The sequence below is a fragment of the Prionailurus viverrinus genome, chromosome C2, assembly GCF_022837055.1.
Source record: "Prionailurus viverrinus isolate Anna chromosome C2, UM_Priviv_1.0, whole genome shotgun sequence".
Taxonomy (NCBI): Eukaryota; Metazoa; Chordata; class Mammalia; order Carnivora; family Felidae; genus Prionailurus; species Prionailurus viverrinus.
This window is the reverse complement of record NC_062569.1, coordinates 110,470,634-110,488,474: the sequence shown is the minus strand read 5'-3', so window position 1 is coordinate 110,488,474 and position 17,841 is coordinate 110,470,634. Positions and strand designations below refer to the sequence as shown.

At 36.8% G+C, this 17,841-nt stretch overlaps 1 protein-coding gene across 2 annotated transcripts; it reads left to right on the top strand.

The window, feature by feature from the left end:
* The first annotated feature begins 33 nt into the window (after positions 1-33).
* PCNP (PEST proteolytic signal containing nuclear protein) lies at positions 34-17,207 on the top strand. 2 transcript variants are annotated; one of them, XM_047876621.1, is made up of 5 exons: positions 34-155; positions 6,006-6,220; positions 9,298-9,372; positions 14,681-14,736; positions 15,417-17,207. In XM_047876621.1, exons 1-5 carry the CDS (start codon positions 92-94, stop codon positions 15,541-15,543), a joined length of 537 nt encoding a protein of 178 aa, XP_047732577.1. In that variant the 5' UTR covers positions 34-91; the 3' UTR covers positions 15,544-17,207. The 2 variants fall into 2 exon arrangements, with proteins under 2 accessions (XP_047732577.1, XP_047732579.1); XM_047876623.1 differs by lacking the exon at positions 34-155 and adding an exon at positions 5,912-5,982 and having other exon boundaries at positions 6,058-6,220.
* Positions 17,208-17,841: the final 634 nt, after the last annotated feature.

Genomic DNA, 17,841 nt, shown 5'->3' with positions numbered 1-17,841 from the left:
CAGCCTCGAGAGCTGGCTCCGAAACTCAATGGTTGCTGGGCGGGGCCGTGACGTCCTTGGCGTGGCTGCAGCGGAGGCCGCGGCGGGGAAAATGGCGGACGGGAAGGCGGGAGAGGAGAAGCCTGAGAAGCCGCAACGAGCTGGAGCCGCCGGAGGTGAACACAACCCCAGCGTCGCGGGCTGCGTGGGATGCTCTGGGCCTTTCTTTGAGCGCCCCGGGGTGGGGGGAATAGGATGGGGACGAAAATGGGCGGATCTGGCGCTCACCCGGCCAGGTGCTGGGCCCAGACGAGACCCGGGCACGCCCGGCGCGGCCCGCTGGGATCCGGGCCCACATCGCCTCCTTGCCGGGGGATAGCCGACCACTGTTGGTCACCTGCTGGCCCCAGCGGAGGCTCTGCTTCCAATGAGAAGGGAGATGGGTACCAGAGAGGGGTATCGAACTCGGGGTGGGACCAGGAGCGGCAGTGCAGGAGCCGCTACCGCCACACCGGAGACGCACATCACACAAAACACGCGCACACACACAGGAAGAGTCACCGAGCGGTGGCCGCAGGCACTGGCCACAGGCCGAGTTTCCAATGGTGCTGGCCTCTAAGTTACACCTAGGAGTTAGTTTGCTTCTCCCTTTTCGCCGAGGTGGTGTACGACCCCGGCCTTTTCTCTTTCATTTCCAAGCTGAATACCGACCCTGTAATGGGGATGGGTCGAGGAGATGGAGGGAAAGAATACCATTGCCTGCCCGCTGGTTTAAGATGCGGGGTCTTAGGGTTAGGGTTTGGTTGCCTTTCTTCTAAGTGTCTGCTTTTCTCAGTTAGGTTCTTGCCAGCTAACTGCTGACAGATATTTAGGTGGCTTAATAGGCTAGTGTGACTTTTCCTGTATTTTGTTACGATGTGAACTCGGATTACAGTTGTCTTCATTCTGTACCCTCCACTCTTATAAATTTGGACCTTGTGCATGTAGGGAAAGAAACATCTTTCCAGGCGCCCGCCCATCCCCCTTTGTCGTAACAAGGCAAGTAACTTAACACGTGGGAGGTGATCATAATGTCTTGAGAACGTTTTAAGTATTACTCTCTTTTCTGACTTCCTCAAGTCTTATCCTTGAAGTATTTAAAGAAAATACAGATTATTAGCATATGAAAGCAGTTACTAGGACCTTATTAATATGATGTTTAATGTGAATTGCCTTGGGAATAAAAAACAGCAGTTTAAACCATTTAGTACTACCTCGTTAGGGATTTTTTCCCCCCTCAAAAATTATCTTGGAAATTATTGAGTAAAATTACGTTAAAAATTAGTAGTTTGAGGAAAAACAAAGATCTGTGACCTAAAGAATTTTACCTGGCTTTTAGACTATCTTTTAATTTTGTAAGATAGCTTTTTAAATGTCTTGAGAATATGGGAGATGTGTTTAATGTGTTGCCAAAATGTACTTTAAGTGTCAACATAACTCCACTGTGTAATTTATCCACCACCCTTTCAGTTAGGGATAATTAGCTGTATAGCATGAACATTGATGTTTTTATTTTAGCATATTTTTGTGTGTGTGGTGGTGGTATAAAATTATCTTGGGTGATTGATATCAAAAATTTTATGGTATCCTTGGTGATTTAGAATAATATCCCTTAATAACTTCATCATAATTTGCCTTGGATTTGCCTGCCTTTACAAGAAAATGGTGCTGTTGCATATTAAACCATTTTTGAATGTCAGGTATTTTTAATGAATTTATACAGAGGAATCATAGCTAAAACACTTAACACTGTGGATGTTGCTGAATTGCTAATTTTATGGCAAGTGGTCACTATTTTCAAACACTATCAAGCTTATCTTAGGGACTTACCTAGAGAATATTCTGATTTTTAGTTCCTTTTGAACAGTCCAGTAAGTTGGAAGTGTATTTTCTTATAAGTAGTTATGAATGAATTTATGTCAGTAAGAGAAGCTACTTACTTGAGCTTGCTCTCACCTTAAAGAAGGGGGGGGTGGGGGAATAAGGCTTTGGGCAGATTTTTTTTCTCCTTTGGCTAAATTTTTGTAGCTCCTTGAAATAGAAATTTTAGAAAAGCTGTCCATATCATAATCATGGCCACCTCATGCTGTTTCATGTTATCTAAGAACTACTTGAATGAAATTGACATTTATTATACCAGCCACTAGGAGGGTCTTGAATATGTTCTCATTTAAACTGCTTGTCAGTCCTTTTGGAGAGGTAGCTGTGTACTCTTTTATCAAATGAAGAAGCTACCAAAATACAAATGGATCATGAAGAATATATCCTTATGGAGTTAAACTTTATTAGCTAATTTTTTTTTCAAAATAAGGTAACTTTGTCCTACAAAGCCCTCCTTTCCAACTATTCAGTGGAAAAGAAAAAATGTGCTAGTACCATGTGTAATTTGATTTCACATTAATCTACATACTTTGTTTGCTCGGAATGAATACAAACTCAATAAAATCCCTTTTATTAAAATAATCCTTGATAAAGAATCTAGTACTTTTATATATAATTTTACGCATTTATATTTTGCTGTAAATTGTTTTGTGATTTTCTTATTTTTAAAAAACTGATCACATATTCTTTAAAATGTAAGTTGCCGGGCGCCTGGGTGGCTCAGTCAGTTAAGGGTCTAATTCTTTATTTCGGTTGAGGTCATGATCTTGCGCAGTCCCTGAGTTCAGGCCTGCACTGATGGTGCGGAGCCTGCTTGGAATTCTCTCTTTCTGCCCCTCCCCTGAGCTTGCTCTCATTCTCTCTCTCTCTCTCTCTCTCTCTCTCTCTCTCTCTCTCAAGATAAATAAACTTAAAAATAAATAGGGGTGACTGGGTGGCTCAGTTAAGTGTCCTACTTTGGCTCAGGGTCATGATCTTGGGGTTCTTGAGTTGGAGCCCCCATCTGGCTCTCTACTGTCAGTGATCCTCTAGCTCCCTCTCTCTCTTTCCCTCCCCTGCACTCTCTCTCTTCTCTCTCCCTCTCTCTCTCTCTCTCTTAAAAATAAACATTTTTTTAAAAAGCATTAAAAAATAAATAAAATAAAAGTCACATTCTCTAGAGCATGGATATTCTGACAGATGACTCTTGCTTCTCCCTCAGAATCTAAAAGTTCCAACCTTGAACTACTTTTAATGAGGGATGTGTAGTGAGATTCAATGAATAGGAAATAAAGAGAATTTCAAATCCCTATTAAAAACAACAAAAATGTAAGTCATATTGCTAAAATTTTCACATTGCCAAACTATGGCCATCTAAAAATTTTTTCACTTTCCAAAATTCAGCGATCTCATTAAATAAATTGAAAACAGGAGTTCTTGATTAAAAGCCCCCCAAATGCTAAAGTGCAGAACATGTTGTATTTAAAGATAAACACTTTAATGGACCTTGAAATTAGTGTTGATATTTAATGGTCTATTTCAAAGCTCAAATTAGGTTGAAATAATTTTCTCTTCTGATGAACTATAGATTTGTAGAAACTGTGACAACAGTCTCATTGATAATATGGATTTGTCTGTCACATTTTTCTGTTTTCATTTGCTGTATTTCCTAAATGTTTTGTGTATTTTACTACGTAATTATTAGATTACCTAAAGAGAAAATAGCAGCTCCAATCCATGTGATACATTGAGCCATTTAAGGCTAAGTAATAAATACTAATAGTACACCTACTTTCCTTCACTCCCTTTCCCCCATCCCTTTGTTGAAGAGCGGATGTTTTCTAAAGTTGTTGAGTATTTACAGTTGTTTAAAAAAAAAAAAAAAGCTTCTTGAGAAGAGCAAGGCCAAAGAGTTATTTACTATGTCCAAAAATAATTGCTGGATCTGGAATCAGTCGTGTTTAGAAATGACCTACTAGACATAGCATGTTTCATCTTCAGTGTGGACCTGAAATGTGGGTGGTCTTAATAGTCTGCCTCTTAAGGTGTCAAGAGGGCAGATAAAAATAAAATTGAGTTGCTGCCAGTTGGTTACCTAATTAATGGTAGTTTTCCCAACTTCCCCGTTCATGCTACCTTTTTTACAGCAGTGTCTATAGAAATCTTCCCTATAGCATCATGGGATTGGACAGATAGTATTGTTTCATATATTATCACATACGAGTTCAGCCAGTTATCACGCTTAATTGTACTAATATTATAGTAAGATTTATGTTTTTCATTCTGTTTCATATTTATGCTATCGTTTTTCTAGATTCTTTGTTCCAGAATTTTGTGGGTAAAAGGAGACCTAGAATTAAGAAAAGATAGGTTTTTTTTAAAGAACTGGAGATCTTGAGTAATTATGTATAGTTCTTGGGTCACAGTTCAAAAGCAGAGTTGTATATACCACAGTCAAGACTAAATGTTCTTTATGCTATTTGATGTTTTCTAGAGTTTGTGTTTGCACAAAATTTGTGCCTTAATATATATAGATTGTTTCTTTTTGTAAACCCAGTGCATTTTCTATATGTTTATATGTGTTCCCATACATAGAGACTGAGTTTTCAATTTTAGCCGTCAGTCACAAAGAAATAGTTATTATTGTTTAGGTTCTACAGTATAATTCATAATTGATCAAAACTATAAACAATGCAGAATGAAATTTAGAACACTGCTTTTAGTTATAAACTAATGTTGGCATAATACTGTCTTATTTTTAAGAAATTCTACATTTCTGTATTTCAACTATTGAATATTAATCTTACATTCTTCAGGTGCTTTTGTAATTTCATATCTAAATAAGTGACTGGCACCTCCAGCAACCATTCCAGTGCTATCTTTGTCTCCTGGGGAAATCCCAAAAGCTAATCCTGCTTAATTCCTCCTCAACATTTTATTATAACTTTCACCACTGTCCAAAGGGGATAGAGTTCCTGTTGTCTTTCCTATAAACGAAATCAAATGTTCTGTTCAAAGTGCTTATTAATTTAGAGACCTCATCATTCCAGAAATACATGGATTAAGATATATAGTCTCTGGATTTTTTAATATTACTTGTCCATCTATCTGTGTTTGATTTCCCGCTTTCCCCCATTCTAGAAATGTCCTGTTTTCTTAACAGTTGTCAGGGATATTGCTTAGAGCATCTTGTCTTCATAAACTAGTGTAACAGAAAACATTCTCTAGGGTGAATTGGGGCAAGAAAATAAAATTTTTAATAATCAACCAAACTTCTTCTATCTTACATTCCAATATATTAAGTAGCCTTCTTGTGCAAAGGACCAAAGATACTCAAAATAAAAACTTACTATTACCATTCATTGATTAATACAGACTCAAGCCAAATCATTGAAAGCCCTCTTACATTCCTAGTCTACATATGTATGGCTTCTACTATTTGAAATTATAATTAGTTCATATTTCTTTCATTATAAAAAGTAGTGTATGAACCTAAGTATGATCATTAAAACAGATGATAACCAAGCTTTCAAAGTAGAATTAAGTTACATTAGAGGGGATGACTTGAAGGCTTCCTTGAGTTTCCTTTTCAACTCTAAAAATCGTGTGAGAGGTACATGAGGCACACATCACTCAAGAAAATTACTCCAGGCTGTATTAGCACTGTAGTTCAGGTAATAATGGACCATTCATAGCTAGGTACTTTGTATAAATAGTAGTATATAATTGAAGAATGTTAGAATTTATTAGTCAAATGTGTTTTCCTGTGATGTGGACTAATATTCACAAGCTAGTTTAATTTCTAAAAAGCAAAATTCCACAAATAATTAGATTATTAGATAACTTCTATAATAGTGTTTAGTTGAAGGGTCTTACATTATATGAACTCTACGTTTATAATTTCAAATTGCTCTGTATTTTATGCTAGTTAATTCATGGGACCCTCTTCTACTGCCACACAATCTCAGTTCCTGCTGTACACTCTAACACAGTGGAAGAGACTGTTGGGTCAGTAGGTGACACCTGCAGAGGTATCTTCCTTATAACGATGCTTTTTGAGGTTGCTGCTCCCATCAATCTGCTCAGTAAAAATAGCTCATCTTGGTAAGTTGTTTCGACTTCACCAGGACCTGAAGAAGAAGCAGAAAAACCTGTGAAAACTAAGACTGTTTCTTCCAGTAATGGAGGGGAAAGTTCCAGTCGCAGCGCTGAGAAGCGATCAGCTGAAGAAGAAGCTGCAGACCTCCCAACAAAGCCTACAAAGATCTCCAAGTTTGGATTTGCCATAGGTAGTCAGACGACAAAGAAAGCCTCAGCCATATCCATCAAACTTGGATCAAGTGTGAGTTGTTATTTGATCTATATGGTGTGCATAATGGGGCTTAAGAATTTGTTTTGGAAACCTGCTTTTATGGGGTTATGGTAAATTGAGTGTAAAAAGGTACTTTGGTACATGAACTTACATGTTAAGTATTTAAGAAGTTATTAGCTCTATATTCAAGAACAATATGGATAAATCATAACTCAGTAAAACTTTTTCAAAAAGGTTTGGAGTATGAGAAGGAGCAACTATTATAGGGAATATATGATTTATAAAGTAACAGCTTAGAATTTTTCTCAGTTGAGTAAAACCTCTGAAAAACATTTTCAGAAAGAATTTCATTTTTTTTCCTTATTTTTCAACTCCAGTAATATTAAAAATAATATTTCTAGAAATAAGTACTAGTAAGATACTGCTTGATAAGAAGAGCTTCCTGGTCACTTTACTTTGGAGCTACAAATGGACATTGAGTTCTATATATCCAATGACAGATCAACTTTTGGTCCCTTGTTTTAAATATAAACCTTAAGTTAATAATTAACTAACTGTGGAGTATCTGGAAAGTTTTGAAATAATAGATTGAAGCTTATTATGAAGTTTTGATATTTGACTAATTTTGACCTACAAAAGTGATAATTTCATATGCTTCAACCACATAGGTCTTTCAGAAAAAAATGTTACTTAAATAGTGTACACTGTTGGCTTTAGAAAATAGTCACATTCTTGTGTAAGGAGAATAATCCTAAAATTACTGGGATTACTACTTTTGAGTTGTTTATTCATGTCTGTTCTGTGAAAATTAATGCTTATTTGCCAGGTGCACACAGCTTTATTCTGTGTATGATGTTCATTCCAAGATCTTAAAAATATGATATGGATCAAGTTCCTACTAGAGTCAATGTGTTTGAGTTATACTTACAGTTTTAGAAGAGCTACCATTTCTCAGGACCCCTACTCCTACCCTATGTTGTTTTGCTTTTTCCTATTTGTTTTCTTTTTATTCCTTTAAAAAATTCATTCCAAACAAAAGACATTCTGCTTATAACTTCATTACTTCATGACTATTCTTCCTATTTGAGCTGATTTCTTTTTGTTTAATATTTTTTTTTTATAAAGTTGCATAGACCTAACTGCATAAGTATTTGTGTTTTTCTGATAGTCATTCAACGTGTATTCTCAGACACACTTCAATATAGATATTCTTGTCGATAATAGATTCTGCTGTGGTTCAACACACCCCTAAATTAGATATGCAAATCCCTACTTTTTCTAAATCATTGACATGATGTAGTAATTCCTCCTCATTTTAGAAGGGAGGGTTTTGTTTGAGAAAGTCTACTCAGTAAAAACTTCCTAATCTTTGGAAAACAAAAACTTGTTTTCATAAAATAAACTATAGTATAACTACAGTTGTCTTAGGGAGGTGGGATGTAAGATACAAAAAAATAGTTGAAACTATTGCTTTTATTATATGATATGAAAAGATAGTTGATCAGCAGATACTTGTGTCATATGTGTATGTACAACATCAAATACCTGACATCTTTAAAAGAGTAAAGGGTATTTCTAGAGTCTTTATGCATAATCTCCAAATTAATGGTTTTTATTCCTTCAAAAGCAAGCATTATTGACAAAAGTGTTTGTGTTATAAAAAGAAAGCGTGGTTCATTTTGTTTCAGGAGATCAGAGAAGATTTCACTGATGAGGTGATGCTTGAGTTGGCCTTAACTGTATAGACAGGAGGCAAAGGGCATCTCAGATAAAAAGAATTTCATGCAAAAGTAGTTTAGATGTGAAGCCACATGGTACATTCAGGAAAATGTAGTTGGAAATTGGTATGCAAATATAGGGATGAAAAGCCCCCTAAATGAGACCATAGAACCAAATCATAAAGGACTTGCATGGTTTGGTTTTATTCTTTAAGTTCTAGTGGAGCTATGAAACTGTTGTAAGGAAGCTTAACCCTTAAACAGATGTGCATTTTAGAAATATCACTTTGGTGCCATTATAGAGGAGAAAATTGAGAGTAGGGGATGGTATTTCTAACAGTAGTTCAGGCAAGTAATGCTAAAGGGCCTTAGGTGTCCGTAGTATGGTAGTTAATGGGAAGGCAGAGGGAGACGTAAGTCTATTAAATATTTAATCTACAGGACTTTATGATAGAGTGCAAGTTGAAGAAAAGGATTTCTGGCTTGGGTACTTAGAACACTGTCAAACTAAAGTACCCATCGGAGCTCTTAAGTGGAGCTCCAGTAGGCATGTGACATTCTATTTGGGGGTAGACATTTAAGATTTGGTAGTTAAAACCATGGGAGTGAATGGAGTTGACCAGGGAAGTACAGAGAAGGAAAGGTCACTAAGAACAGAATCTTGGGTATGTGTTATTTAGGGGGGGAACAGGAGGAAACAAAGAACAAAAGGTCAGAGAATTAGAATAGCCTATAAAAAGCAGTGTCAGAGAATTCAAGGTAGGAGTGTTTTCAAAAAGGAGCTGGTGATTAGAGTCAAAAGCAGCACACCAGTCATTGGTGACCCTACAGAATCAAGGTCACCTGATTCTAGGTGAGTGAGGAGCCATGGGAGAATGAGGGAGGAAGCCTGATTGCAGTGGGTTGAAGACCAGATTGATGGTGAGAGGATGATGATAGGGCAGTTTACCTCAAAAACTTAGGTTGGATAGAAGAGAAACATATTTACAGGCTACAGGGCAGAACACTAGTAGGGAGAGGAGTCTTGGTGTCTTTTATGTTCTTAAGTCGCACTGCAGTTCATTCTTGACCACTGTGGGCAAGTACTACTAATCATTTACCTTTATCTTTACCAGGTATCCCTTAGCTAAATGATATTAAATTACAGATCCTGACTAGAAAATCTTTTACAGGATGAAAACAAATGGACGTATCATTAATAAAATGAAAGCTACCCATTGATAACCACATTTGTAAAAAGAGAAAATGGAGTTCTTTAAAGTTTGTTCTGAGTTCCTTAGTATGTTTCTATGAAAACATAAAATTGAATCTTTGAAGATAAATTATTTGTATCATTAAACAAGCCTGTGTAAACATTATGTGATACTTCTTAATGTGTTTCTTCTTCAGAAGCCTAAAGAAACTGTTCCAACTCTTGCTCCAAAAACTCTTTCAGTAGCAGCAGCTTTTAATGAAGATGAAGATGTAAGTTGATACCTAGTTTTGTTTATTTTACTTGAATCAGTTCTTTAATGAAGTTAGTGGCAGGTTGTAGGTTGCATTAATGGTACTAGTGAATTTTCTTTGTAATTCTGAATAGATTTTTTTGTGATGCCTGCAAAATCTGGATATTTCTATTTATGTAGTTGTAGGATTATTTAAAATATAACTGCCTTTGGGGGCAATGACCTTAAGAATCAAATCAACAAATGCCTGATGTATATGTTGATACATATATCATATATATGTGCTAGGAAATATGTAGGATCCAGGAAAAGACAGATTTAATGCTGCTGCCTTTAATAATTTTATAGTTGGAGTCTTCAGTGTTCAGGCATCATGCATTCATTCAGCTTACAAAAGACAGCTATAGTGTTTTCTCCCATGAGGAATAGCTAATAGTGCAGGTGATTCTGCTAGAAGTTCTGTTCATTAAGCATGTGTTCCAAAGTGAGCACGAGTTGCTTATCTGCTATTCTCTTAGACAGTCTTAGCTCTTTCATGCCTCTCACAGTGTCCCTCTCTTCTTGTGCTTATGAATAACGTATGGAATTTAAAGCATCATTTTGACTGATTTTTTTTTCTTTGGTCTCTGACTTTAGAAACCTAACCCCCTCTTAAGATGTGACCCCATTGTATAACAATTAACTGTTAACAGGGTACATGAGTAATTGCTCTCAAAAACAATATGGATAAGAATTACACATTCAGAGGAGCACAGTGTGGGCTGAAATAATTGGGAAGAACATAAAAGAGAAGAAGTAAGAATTGGATACTAAAACATTAGGCAGGGTTTTGATAAAGCAAAGAATACTTTTATAAGCTAAGACAAGTCATAAATACTAGCAGCTGTATTTGTCTGGACTGGAGATTGCTGTAGACGTTTGGGCAAGGATAAGTATGGAATGATTAGAGCCCAGATCAATAGGTAAAGAATTACTGTGGTTATCTCTGGGTTCTTTGCACTTAATTCATTGCACACACTTGAGCAACTTTTTTTAATGTTTATTTATTTTTGGGAGAGAGAGAGAGCGAGCGAGTGAATGAGCATGAGCTGAGGAGGGGCAGAGAGAGAGGGAGACACAGAATCTGAAGCAGACTCCAGGCTCCGAGCTGTCAGCACAAAGCCCGACGCAGGGCTCAAACCCACAAACCGTGAGATCATGACCTGAGCTGAAGTCAGTCGCCCAATCGACTGAGCCACCCAGGCGCCCCTGAGTAATTTCTATATGCTAGGCACAGTGAGATTGCAAAGATAATTCAGACATGTCCCTCCAGGAACTCAGTCTCATAGGGCATAAAATAGTACAAAATGAAACTCAAAAGTATACAAAGATATGAAGTGATAATAGAAATTCAAGGCAGGAAGAGAGGCCAAGTAACTAGATGCCAGCACTGAACTGGCAGTGGGAAGACCTGGATTCTTCTCCTGTCTTGTCCAGTTACTAACTAGTAGAAAGCCTGTGAAATAAATCACTTTTCCTTTTTGGAGCCTTCGTTTCTCAGTTGTAAAATGAAAAGTCAGTTTAAATCATACATTTTTAAACTACTTGTCAGAGTTGTAGGATTCTGTGGAAATGTCTATGCTGACAGCTCAGAGCCTGGAGCCTGCTCTAGATTCTATGTCTATCTCTCTTTCTGTCCCTACCCTACCCACACTCTCTCTCTCTCTAAAGTAAATAATAAAACGTTAAAAAAAAAAACTAAAAAATAATATCCCATGTTTTCTGTTATCTCTAACATTCTTGAGAGATTAGGTAGCTTTTTGCTATGTACAGAATGTATGAGAGGACAATATACGAAAAAGGGAACAGCGTGTGTGAAAAGAGGGGCTGGAAATGGTAAACACCTACATGATAGTAATGGCTTTTTTTGAATGCCTAACAATTTGGGTCTTTTCATATAACTTTATTTTATCCTCCATATATTTCTATGAATCATGCGATGTAGTTATTCCTGTTTGGCAAATGGAGAAATTAACAAGTTAATGATGGTAAAGGATATTAATTTTAACTTGTCTCTTAGATAAAAGAATGTGTGTATCTAAAATCATCTGGTTTTTCCTTTTTCTGAAGAACATAAGTAACACGGGATATATATCTGGGCCTAAAATATATTTGACAAAGAGGGCATCCATTTAATTAATTTTAAATTTTAAAAATATATTTTTCATTGTTACCTTTTTAGTCTCCTTTAATTTGGACAATTCCTTGGCCTCTGTTCCATGGCATTAACATTTTTGAAGAGTCCAGGCCAGTTATTTTGTAAAGTTTTCCTTAGTTTGAATTTGTGTGATGTTTCCTTATGATTAGATTCACATTACTTACTTTGGCAGGAGTACCACAGAAGCTATGCCAAGTTCTTAATGCATCATAATCAGGGTGCACATGTTGTCAGTATGTCCCATTACTGACGGTGTTAACTTTGATCTTTTGGTTAAAGTGATGTCTGCCAGATTCCCCTGTTTTCAAAAAAAAATTTTTTTAATGTTTATTTATCTTTGAGCATTAGCAGGGGAGGGGCAGAGAGCCGGCTCCAGGCTCCAAGCTGTCAGCACAGAGCCCGACGCCGGCCTCGAACTCACGAACCACAAGATCACAACCTGAGCCAAAGTCGGTAGCTTAACCAACTGAATCACCCGGGCACCCTTCTGCTTTTCAGATGATTGTTTTACCTTTTGTAATTAAAGATTATATGGGGGGGGCATCTGGCTGGTTTAGTTGGTAGAGCTTGCAACTCTTGATCTTGGGGTTTATATTTGAGCCCCAAGTTGGGTGTAGAGATTACTTAAAAATAAAGTCTGTAATTAAAAAAAAAAAAAAATACAAGGCACCTGGCTGGATCAGTCAGTTAAACCTCTGACTTCAGCTCGGGTCATGATCTCATGAAACGGGCTCTCTGCTGTCTCTGCTGCTCCCCTGCTTGTACTCTTTCTCTCAAAAATAAACATTTAAGAAAATAGTAATAATAAAAACATTCTCATGAGTGTTAACATCCATTGAGGGATTCCTACCAGAATCAATTATGATTTTTCTTGTTCTTTTATCTCTTGTATATTTATTGTCTCTTACTATAAGGAAGAACTTCCCCTTATTTATGTAAGTGTAGGCTCATCAGTTCTTTATTCAGTAAGCTATAGTGCTTGCCCCAGATTTGACCAGTAGAAACCCCTTTAGACTAGATCTTGAGAACACTCTTTTAAAAAAATATTTAGAGGTGCCTGGCTGACTCAGTAGTATGTAAGCACGCATGACTGTTGATCTGAGGGTTGTTGGAGCTTACCTAAAAGGGGGCTTGGGGGTCACCTGTCTGTCTCAGTCAGTAGGATGTGCATGAGACTCTTCATCCTGGGTCATGAGTTCAAGCCCATGTTGGACTTGGAGCCTACTTTAAAAAAAAAAGAATATTGGGGCGCCTGGGTGGCGCAGTCGGTTAAGCATCCGACTTCAGCCAGGTCACTATCTCGCGGTCCGTGAGTTCGAGCCCCGCGTCAGGCTCTGGGCTGATGGCTCAGAGCCTGGAGCCTGTTTCCGATTCTGTGTCTCCCTCTCTCTCTGCCCCTCCCCCGTTCATGCTCTGTCTCTTCTCTGTCCCAAAAATAAATAAACGTTGAAAAAAAAATTTAAAAAAAAGAATATTTAGCTCAGCAGCAACATTTATTTGACTTACCAGTCAGTTAAGCCTCTGACTTAGGCTCAGGTCATGATCTCACGGTTTGTGAGTTCGAGCCCTGCATCAGGCTCCATACTGACAATGCAGAGCCTGCTTGGCATTCTGTCTCTCTCCCTCTCTTTGCCCCTTACCTGCTTGCTTGTGCACGCTCACTCTCTCAAAAATAAATAAACTTAAAAAAAAAAAAGGAATTTAACTTACCATATATCTTTTCAACATTTATGTAAGTACTAATGAATGAACTTTCAAGATTTTCGAGATATCTTTATAGTGAAGGAGACGTTTTTAGAAGGAACAATACCATAAAGTTACTAAGATTCTTTGCTTTGGCATCCAACTCTTTTGCTATTTATTAGCTTTGTGACTTTGGACAAACTAACCTTGTTTCCTCAACTTTAAAATGCAAATGCTCAGCCAGTTGAGCAGCCAAATTTTTTTTTTTTTTAATTTTTAAAATATTTATTTGTTTTTGAGAGAGAGAGAGCACGCGCTTGGGTGCACAAGTGGGGGAGGCGCAGACGGAGAGGGAGACACAGAATCCGAAGCAGGCTCCAGGCTCTGAACTGTCAGCACAGAGCCAGACATGGGGCTCAAACTCAGAAACGGTGAGATCAGGACCTGAGCAGAAGCTGGCCACTCAGCTGACTGAGCCACCCAGGTGCCCTGAGCAGCCAACTCTTTTGATTTCAGCTCAGGTCCTAATCCCAGGGCCTTGGGCTCCAAGCTGAGTGTGGACCCTGCTTGAGATTCTCTCTCCCTCCCTCCGCCCCCCTCCCCTACTTGTGAGTTTTCAGTCTTTTTCTCTCAAATAAATAAATAAAATGCAAGTGATGATAAGATTTGTTAGGGTTTATTTGTTTGGGGGAGGGGTTTGTTTTGTATTATTTTAGGATGTGATTAGGGTTTTATTTTATTTTAATGTTTATTTTTGAGAGAGCTCAAGCAGGGGAGGTGCAGAGAAAAAGGGAGACAGGATCTGAAGTGGGTTCTGTGCTGACAGCTCAGAACCTGGAACTTGCTTCAGAGTCTATGTCTCTGTCTCTCTGCCTCTGCCCCTTCCTCCCTCTCCCTCCCTCACTCTCAAAAAAAAAAAAAAAAAAGATAGTGCATATTAATTTTTAATTTTTTTTAACATGTATTCATTTTTGAGAGACAAAGACAGAGTGCAAGCAGGGGTGGGGCAGAGAGAGGGAGACACAGAATCAGAAGCAGGCTCCAGGCTCTGAGCTGTCAGCACAGAGTCCATTGCCGGGCTGGCACTCATCAACCGTGAAGATCATGACCTGAGCCAAAGTCGGATGCTTAACCGACTGAGCCACCCAGGCACCCCTAAAGATGGTACATATTAAAGAATTTAGCACAATGTGTATGTGTAGCATAGTAAGCAAATGGTTTTGGTTCTAGAATACCAAGTTTTTCCAGATTTTTTTCTTTATGCAAAATCAACACTTGAAGCTGTGTTTCTTTTTAAAATGTAGTTAAGATAAATAATTTTTTCCTTTTACAAAGATTTACAGTATTGAAAATGCTAAAAGGCTTAGATACAAATTTAGTATTATGAGTTAGCAAGTGAATTTTAATAAACCTGTAATGAGTCATCTCTGCTTTTTTTCCCCTCCAGAGTGAACCAGAGGAAATGCCTCCAGAAGCAAAGATGAGGATGAAGAATATTGGAAGGTATGTGCTTTTTTATAAAGATTGTAGAGAATGATCTTTTAGTGTTCCAACTTTTCTTAAATATTCGGGCAAAACAATTCTGTGAGCTGTCAGTGATGTTATTTTCCCTTCTGGTAAGAGAAAAGGAGTACCTTCCTTTCATACTGGGACCCAAAGTAAGACTTTAGACTTACTGTCGAACCCAGTCTAAATACCCAGTTTGTATGTGTGTGTGTGTGTGTGTGTGTACACACACACACACACACATTTTAAAACATGTAAAACATAAAATTGAAGTAAATATGACACAAGTCCACAGTGGCACTGAACCCTTTTATGTGTAATGCATCTTCATGTTTTTCTTCGATTTCATTTTTTTATAGATGCTGATGGCAAGCCATCAGTTGATTTTTATGACCCTATTAGTGGGTTTCAAGCACCAGTTTTAAAAACTGTCATGGTTGCCTCCCTTAGCTATGTGTCAAAAGTACCTTACATGTTTGTTAAAACTACAAATTTGCTTGGTCCCTCTTCAGACCTACTGAATCTGAAATTTTAGGAATGGGTCTTATAGAAAGTATTTTTTTTTAATTGTGTAGGGATTTCTGATGTTCAGCTTGTGTTCATAATAGGTACTAAACAAATATGTTTTGAAAGGCCTTATATAACTTTTAAAATAAATTTCCTGTCTTTTAACACAGGGATACACCAACATCAGCAGGACCAAACTCCTTCAATAAAGGAAAGCATGGTTTTTCTGATAACCAGAAGCTATGGGAGCGAAATATAAAATCTCATCTTGGAAATGTCCATGACCAAGACAATTAAATGATGTGTTTTGAAATTGGGTGTGGGGTGGGTGTAAAGTTAAAAGGAACAGTTTCCTTTTTTAAAGAATGGTATAAGACTATCTTTGGAGCCGCCTTTTTTTTTTTTTTTAAAGATTGAGTGGTACACTAATAAATGAGAGTTTGAAATTAGAGGTAATTTATGTTTTATATACAGATTTCAAGACATTTGCTAATTTTGTAGTTTCATGTGATTAGTTTCCAAAGGTTACAGATAATAAAAAAATCAGAAATGGTACCTTTCTAAGAATTGCATATTTTTTTAGACGCAATTATTAGCACATTAAGAGGGACGCAAAAAGTTATTGTCTATTTAAACTGCAAGCAGTTACTCTTAACTCCCTTATTACACTGAAGTGTTTGGCTCCCAGGAACAGCCTTATAGAGAGGGAGTATTGTATTGGGAGGAAAATGTTACTGGACTATTGACTGAAAGTACATTAGATAAAATTAAAGTACAGCCTTTTTTTTTTTCCTAATGGGCATTTGTTTTGTTTCAAGTCATCAAAAACTAGGTATTGCATTACTATCAGTTGGTACAGATGCTTAGCTCTTGAAAAAAAAATTTTTTTTAATTTTATGTAAATTGTTGAGTATTTGAAATAGCCCACTTCACCTTGACGGGTCTTGTCTACCTTCATTAGTCTTCAAAGACCATTTGCTACCAAAGTAAATCAGTATTTTGAATGTGCTTCTCTTGGTTTTTGTTACTAGTTAGTTGCTGCAAGCATTTCCACCAGATCTTGAGGCAAATCATAAGGAAGCTGTTTCTTTTAAAATACAAACCACCACCAAAAATTTAAATGTACATAATACTTAAATATGTGGCTGTTTTTATTTTTTAAAAAGTAGAAACACCAAAAAGACAACATTGTATGAAGATGAAAATGAGAAAGATGCACTTTCTGTAACTTTGTTAAAGCTTAATTTAAGTTACTAACTTGTGAAAGCAAATTTGATTTGAACTTAATACAAGAATTCTTTATTTTAGGACAGTACTGTGGTTTATTTGAGTGTATACATATTAACCAATGGCCTCTCAAAAGCACATTTTAGGTACTGAAGATAAAAAGAAAATGCATCTTTAAACATATTTTATGGAATCTTTGACCACATATACGTTGTTAGATCTGTGTATTGTAGGGTTTTTTTTTAATTTTTGTATATGAATTCTTTTTTAATGTGATAGTTAAACACATCTTTAAAAACCTAGTCACAGATAAAAGAAACAAAAATTGAAAATTCCTGCAATGTTTAATTTGGAGGCAGCTTCAGACTATTTTATTGGTGGGAACTACTCGCCAAGCTCTTTTAATAAGTAATAACTCCAGAGAAGCAGCCTGTATATATTCCTAACACTTGTTCATTTGCATTTAAGTTTAGAGTAAGCCCCAAGTAAAACAATGGAAATGTATATAGAACTATTAGTTCTTACATGATTTAATTATATCAAGATACATGAATTTAACTTGCTTTAATGTAGGCAAACTTTCCACTTTTGTCCATTTTACTGTTTATGTTAAAATAACATCCCTCTCCTACATATTCTTTTCTTGACTCAAATATTAGCCTAAGGTCAAGATGGGAGAGAAACGACTGAGATGAATGTCTTTACTAAAATACCAATAAATTTGTCAAACTCAATAGTGTTCTTATTTTCTATTCTGCTTAATTGTCGCTGGTTTTTTTGTTTTGTTTTTTAACGTAAAAGAAGAGACAGATATTATGATTGTTGCTCTTTTCCAGATTGTTGGCCAAAGTAAAGGGAGTTTTAAAACTATTACTTAGTGTAGTCTTCCTAACTTAGCACATAGTTCTATAGCATTATAATATCTGGGGTTGGAAAAGACTTAATCCAAATCCTCCCTCTCCACTGCCAAAGTATTGCCTGTCTTGTGCTGTAGAAAATCCTGCTAAGGCCTACCTTTGAAAATCCCTAAGTGTTAGAAGGTATTCTAGTGTCTACCATCCATTAACTCCATGTAATATGTTTTCTGAATGTTTCTAATGCTGCTTCCCAATAGATCAGGTCTTAGTAAATAAAAAATTGAACTCCACTTTAGAATTAAGGTTAACTCTAATTTGAATAATTACAAATGAAGGCTGAGTTTCAGATGTTGTTCCTTAACTCTAATAATCAAGGTTAGCTTGATTTATTTTGGAGGGGTTGTCCAAGTTACTTTTAAGTGAAGGTACTTCTTTTGAATTTTAAACTTCATTTTGAAAAGACTTCAGACTTTGAAAACATTGCAAAAATATTACAAGATATTTCCATGTT